Source organism: Morone saxatilis, unplaced genomic scaffold (genome assembly GCF_004916995.1).
Source record: "Morone saxatilis isolate NCDOM2014 unplaced genomic scaffold, NCSU_SB_2.0 Contig24, whole genome shotgun sequence".
Classification (NCBI taxonomy): domain Eukaryota; kingdom Metazoa; phylum Chordata; class Actinopteri; family Moronidae; genus Morone; species Morone saxatilis.
Genome location: NW_023339807.1, coordinates 14,084,451 through 14,091,123, shown reverse-complemented (window position 1 = coordinate 14,091,123; position 6,673 = coordinate 14,084,451). Strand labels below are relative to the sequence as shown.

At 40.6% G+C, this 6,673-nt stretch overlaps 1 protein-coding gene across 1 annotated transcript in view; it reads right to left on the bottom strand.

The window, feature by feature from the left end:
* Window positions 1-6,023, bottom strand: part of LOC118336364 (potassium-transporting ATPase alpha chain 1-like) — an 8,305-nt gene extending 2,282 nt beyond the window's left edge. The window contains 17 exon segments of the mRNA XM_035672999.1: window positions 378-546; window positions 765-915; window positions 1,037-1,173; window positions 1,258-1,433; window positions 1,574-1,766; window positions 1,883-2,017; window positions 2,200-2,309; window positions 2,392-2,515; window positions 2,881-2,967; window positions 3,134-3,402; window positions 3,483-3,600; window positions 3,891-4,025; window positions 4,176-4,289; window positions 4,391-4,594; window positions 4,788-4,847; window positions 5,168-5,272; window positions 6,012-6,023. Of these exon segments, the coding sequence (XP_035528892.1) occupies window positions 378-546; window positions 765-915; window positions 1,037-1,173; window positions 1,258-1,433; window positions 1,574-1,766; window positions 1,883-2,017; window positions 2,200-2,309; window positions 2,392-2,515; window positions 2,881-2,967; window positions 3,134-3,402; window positions 3,483-3,600; window positions 3,891-4,025; window positions 4,176-4,289; window positions 4,391-4,594; window positions 4,788-4,847; window positions 5,168-5,272; window positions 6,012-6,023 (2,299 nt within the window).
* Between the last annotated feature and the right edge of the window lie 650 nt (window positions 6,024-6,673).

Below are 6,673 nucleotides of genomic sequence, written 5' to 3'. Positions count from 1 at the left end.
ATACTTCAACTCAACAAAATAGCTCAGTATACTAATATGTAAATATACAAACTGTTCATTTTTCATTATATACTGGATATAGCGGTTGATCAAAACATGTCACATCTTTTAAAAAAGTTTTCTTGTATCAAAACCTAGATTTTATGCCTTTATTGTGTACTTTATAATGATAAATAGATAAAAACCAAGGAGAAACATATGTGTAATCAATAACAACAATAAATGTGCTCTTTTGAGTTTAAATATCAGAGACCAAACAGGGAGAACAGAGACAATCCTTGAACAGAGAGAGGGGTTATGAGTGAGCCATCTCCCAGACCGTGGACATCGTGTTGTTTGGTCAAAACACACAGAACTATTTTTTCCTCTAATCTCACCCTGCTCCACTCCAGTAACAATCGAAGCAAAGTTGTCATCCAACAGGATCATGTCTGCAGCGTTCTTGGCAGCATCCGACCCAGCGATCCCCATGGCGACACCAATATCAGCCTTCTTAAGAGCCGGAGAGTCGTTCACACCATCACCTGTCACAGCAACGATAGAGCCCTAGGGATGACATTCGAAAACATTCAACATAAAATGTACACACACGCAGTATATGAATACAAATCTCTCCTTGATACTTTATAAATTATGTGTATAGGAAACTTGCTTTGGATCCATATCATTTTTAAATGATCAAATAACTCCAATCACTAAATCTTTGCAGGATTTAGAGGGCACAGATTATAAACTGTGTGTATTAAATGTCTGTGTGTATTTACCAGACGTTGACAACTCTCCACAATAATCAGTTTCTGCTGGGGGGATGTTCTCGCAAACACCATCTCAGGATGGTTCCGTAGTGCATCATCCAACTCTTCACTGCTCATGTCTTTCAGCTGACCACCACTGATCACACAGGCACGGGCGTCCCTGCACGCAGACAACAGAGTTACATACACTAAATAGACAAAGACATGCATGCATTCACACACAATAGCGCATGTGAATAAACATTATACTGCGATGGACAGACAGTCAGTGATGGGAGTACCTCTTGTTGACTTGTTCGACAGGTATGCGCTTCCTCTGGGCAATATCTTCCACTGTTTCACTGCCTTCTGAGATGATACCAACATTAGCTGCTATGGCCCTGGCTGTGATTGGATGGTCCCCAGTCACCATGACAACCTGAAGTTCCAAGATATAAACAAAAGTTATGAGACAGGAAAATGAACATAAAAGTTCATGTGTTTTTGGGCACTGTGAACACACCCTGATACCAGCAGTACGACATTTCATCACTGCATCGGGTACGGTGGCTCTGGGGGGGTCAATCATTGAGATGAGACCAGCGAAGCACAGTCCGGATGTGGTGAAATTCATCTCATCAGGGTCAAATCGATAGCCACGAGGAAACTCTTTCTCATTCAGATAGATGTGACAGAAACCTGGGGGGGAGGAAAAGCAAATTCTTTTTTTCACATCAATATGCTGTAAGCAAAAGGGAACTGACAGTTTGGAAAGATATTTTCAATACAGCAAGCCACATGATGGGTGAGTTTAGGGGTCATAAGAAATACTCTCTAACCCAGTACTCTCTCTCCCAGTCCTCCCAGGTCCATATAAGCTGTCTGAAAAGCTTCGCTCCACTGCTCATCCAGAGGCAACTCCTGGCCTTTTATCAAAATGGTGGAGCAGCGCTCCAAGATACGTTCTGGTGCTCCTTTCATCACCAACAGGTAGCGTAGGTCCAGAGGATCCTCGAGTTCATGGATGGACAGCTGGAGAGAATGGGATGGTTGATAGAATCTTTTGCCCACATTTCTTCTGGTCTAAAATGTCGTAATCGATCAAGGATGATACAAATCCCATTAACAACAAAACTTCCTGCTCTCACCTGGAACTTGTTGGTGGAGTTAAAGGGCACCTCTACCACTTTCTTGAAGCGATTACGGTAGTCCATGATGTTCCCTACAGTGAGCTCGGTAAACTTCAGCAGAGCTGTCTCTGACGCATCTCCCACCACAGTCCTCTGTGTCATAAAAGTGAGATACAAAAGGAACAAATCTTTTCTTACAATCATTAAGACAAATGGGGAATCAAAAATAACAATGTAGGCAAAATACAAAATCCAATTAAGAAAAATTAAGATTAAGAACATTTTGTCAACACCACATGGATGTTTACTACAAATGTTTTACTATACGCTTGTACCTTAGGAATAGGCACACCCTCCTGATCAGGTCTGAATGTCGCTCTGTTACACAGGGAAGCCACTCTTGCCAGTGATCGCCATGTTTCTGATGACTGGTCAAAACTCTGGCCTGGAAACCACACCACACAAATTAATACTTTCTAAAAAGTAAAATAACAAGCAGGAGCAAAGGCTTTTATCCGTGTGTTTACCTGACTGATCTTCAGTGGTATCAGCAGCGTGGATCTGATTGTCAAACCAAAGATGAGCTACAGTCATCCGGTTCTGGGTCAGAGTACCCGTCTTATCAGAACAGATCACAGAAGTGTGTAAGCGCTAAACTACACACAGACACTACAACACACCACACACACACCAGCTGCACACACACACCACACACACAGCACCCCACACACAACAAATTCACCGAAGACCTAGCTTCCAATGTCAAATCCTTATAAGATACACTTTTACCTTTTAAGATACAAATTTGAGTCATTATAGGCTATGAGGTGTGGAGTTGTAGTTGAGGATGTAAGAACCTTTTTTTTGAAAGAGGGGTTGTATCACTTTTATTCTACACATTGCAACTTTAAACAACCTGAACAGAAATAAAACGATCTCTTTCAGTTCTCACAGATCGTATAACAGACTGTCCCTGAACTCAACAAAACTGTCAGGAACAGGATGTGTGTTCAGGCAAACTAACCCAATGTCTCCACGGCTTCAAGGTTTTTCACAACACAGTTCTTCCTGGCAAGTCGTTTAGCAGTCAGAGACAGACATACCTGTTGACAGAGACAGCTTACTACAGAGCAGTTTTCGATTAAACATGCTGATTTACCATTTACTAATATACAGGATTTTAATTGGTACTATCATCCAAAATACAGTCCAGTTCTGATATTAAAAGACATAATGGAAACTACCACAAATTCTGCTATTTGGACTCACGGTAACTGTAGCAAGTAACCCCTCTGGCACATAAGCCACCACGATAGCCATGAAGAAGATCATGGCTTCCAGGAAGGCATATCCGATGAACATGGCAACCACAAAGAAGGTAAACCCGAAAAAGATTGCAAGGCCAGCAATGATGTCAACAAAATGCTCGATTTCTATGGCAATGGGTGTCTTCTCGTTTCCCACACCACTTGCCAAGCTGGCAATACGACCGATGATGGTACGATCACCTGTGCTGATGATCATACCAGTAGCAACACCTGCAGAGGAGAGGAGAGTTAGTGTCATCCAGTCCATCCCAGCTAAAGGCCGGGCTATGTAGATGTACTGTTTACTGTACCTTCCAGACAGGTTGTGGAGAAGAACGCAATGTTTCTGGTCTCTAGTGGATTCTCATGAGTACATTCTGGGCTCCTGGTTTGCGGTTCAGACTCCCCTGTCAAGGATGAGTTGTCCACCTGGAACACAGAGTATTTTCACAAAAGGTTTATCCACATGATAATGGATTGGGTTACACCTGCCCCTCAGATATGACACAATTTAAAAGGAGTGATTCAGTCTTCGGCTCTCTTATGGGTATTTAAAAACACTAGCTAGATGTACATGCAGTAAAATCCTTTTGGCACAAAACGTACTGTATAAATGTAATACATTACATTGGCTGGCCAGCTGTATGCTATAATTTAAAGGTTTTTAACAAGCTCTATTTGCCCATATTTATGTATGGATATGCATGTATGTGATCTACCTTGCAGGCCTGACTAGTGATGATACGAATGTCAGCGGGGACTCTGTCTCCTCCCTTGATCTCCACCAAATCCCCCACCACCAAATCAATGGCATTGATCTGGTTTTTCTGGCCATCACGGATCACAATAGCTTGCTATTGTTGGAGATTGTGGGGTAAGATTAGCAAAAATGGGTAAGTGAGGGAAACAAGAGAGTGACATAAAAGAAAACGCCATCAATATTAAACATCCAACAATATGCTGACATGGTGTAGCACTTCCATCACTGGTTACGTGCAACTCACCTGTGGCACCAGATTCTTGAAGCTGGCAATGATGTTGGTACTCTTGAATTCTTGGTAGTAACCAAAGCAACCAGTTACCACGACAACAGCAATTAGGGTAATGGCCAAATAAAGCTGGAGTGAGAAAGAAGATGCAACCATAACAATGTGTTCTATGTCTGTTTTTTCCCACAGTGAAATAAAGGATAAACACTCTAAATGGAAATATAAGTCACATTGTCAAAGCTGGTGAGGTTCCCTCTCGCAAGTTCAATTCCAAAGGCGATGAAGCAGATGCAAGCCGCGACCCACATCAGACACTGCAGCCCTCCAGCCAGCTGCCTGGCAAATTTCACATACTCTGGAGTTCCTTTAGGAGGCTTCAATTCATTAGGACCGTCTCTTTCCAAGACCTGACGGGCAAAGGTGGTGGTCAATCCCTGTGGATGGACAACAGAATAACAGATAGTTAAGGGTTGGGGAAAAATGGAGCTTGGAAAAATTATGTCAAGGATCCACACAAAGGTAGAAAGGAGGTGCTGGATGAAAGAAAAAAGAAATAAATGAAGAAAATTTACTTATAACAAGAATATAAGTACAAGAAAGAAAGTCATTATGGAAGAAATGTCTTACCTTGGTAACACTAGTGTTGTACCTCATTTCTAGTTCTTCAATTGTAATCTCATGGTCGTCCTGTAGGAGGAGACATATGACAACATTGACTCACCACAAACGTTTAAAGGGCAAATCAGAGTGAACCAAGGTGATTTATTCGCAGCGGGCTGGTTATAACCTGGTGGTTATAAGTAGCTGGAATAAAAGTCTGAGTTCATTATGTCTTCTCAACTAAACTAAAGTTACATATTGTCACTATGTGCAGCCTTGGGGCTTCTGTAGTATCACCTTAAAATCACAGGTAGATCTTTATTTTTAAAGGACTGTCATACATAACATATCTCATAATTTACTACAACCCTCTCTACCAACGCTACTATTTTTTTGTCTTTACTTACAATATCCATTTCTTTCTTCATGCCCTCCAATTTCTCCTTCTTCTTCTGCTTCTTCTTCTTCTTCTTATCCATGTCTCCATCCATCTCAAACATGTCGTACGTGTCCTAAATGCAGACAGTTGTTGGCAAAACACACATTTATGCAGGAAACCTATCTGTCCAGTAGGTTGAGATTCACCATAATATAGATAGAAAATGTAATATTCTTTATATATCTGCTGTTTACTAAGTGACCCCTCGAACAGCTCATGTAATCGAAATATTTGCATAAAAAACATTTGCATGCACGATTTGGCAAATGACTGCATTATTATACAATTACAAAGTAGAAGTTTCTTATCTTAAGTAGATCTTTGTACTATTTCAACAGTTTCAAGTAAATAATTAGTTGAAATACAGTAGTGTAGTATATAAAGACACTAGTGAAAACATCTATCAATAGGAATTGAATTACTTGAATTAATTGACCAATGACCTTCAGTGACTCATTTAAAGTATTATAACTTCTAATACACAGACTATACTTCTATACTATACTACAATTAAAATGTAATGCTATAACTTAAATATATATGAATAAAGTATAGTACGGAAGAAAAAATGAATAAGCAAAAAAAAGGTTCAAGATAAGCGTGAAAAAATCATATGACCTAAAAGCCTGAAGACCTGTTGATGTGCTCATATTAAAGGGTTGAAGGTTCAGTGATATTTCTTGAGACACACCCAGTGGAGTTTATAATTTAATCTTTCAAATCATTCAGAACATCAAAGGAAGTCAACAGCCTGCAGTGACAAAAAATCCCCCTTTTCAAATTCATAAAATAGCTACTACTGGCTCTCCTACCTGTTTACTCATGGTTGCAGGTGTAATAGGGGACTGCTCTCCTAAATCAATGGAGGTCCAGACCACTCGATCCTTCTTCACCCCCGGAATGTTGGCTTTCAGTTAGGGTCCAGTCCCAAACATACACCCTGTTTCTCCCTCTCCCTCACACACAAACACACACACACACACAGTGGTCAGAAACAGGACAGGTTTTTTTGGAAAAGCCTTTTATACATAACAACTCCTATTTTTATATGCACATGCGCACAAACTCACATCTGTTTAAACACGCACTTTTACATGGCTACCTGCGTAAAATGGTACCTCAAATAGCAACAATGTCACCCCTAGCCAGGTCACACACACAACACACACATACATACAAATACACTCATATCAAAAGCTATGCGTAGGCTACTGTTTCTCTGGTATCTCTTATCTCCTCTCAGCACGTTTCTTATCCGGATAAACTGATTGTGAGTAAAGAGCAGAGGAACAGTGAAGGTTAAAACAGACCAATGTCATTCCTACCAGTCTGCCTTACATTGCATACATTGTATCAATTTACACCAAATGCTGCACTACACAACTACAATGTACTATTGGCCATCGAGTTAGTCCGGAGGCTGAAATGGGATTGATTGGCTTGATACAGTGAGCATTAACTGAGAATCACAAGA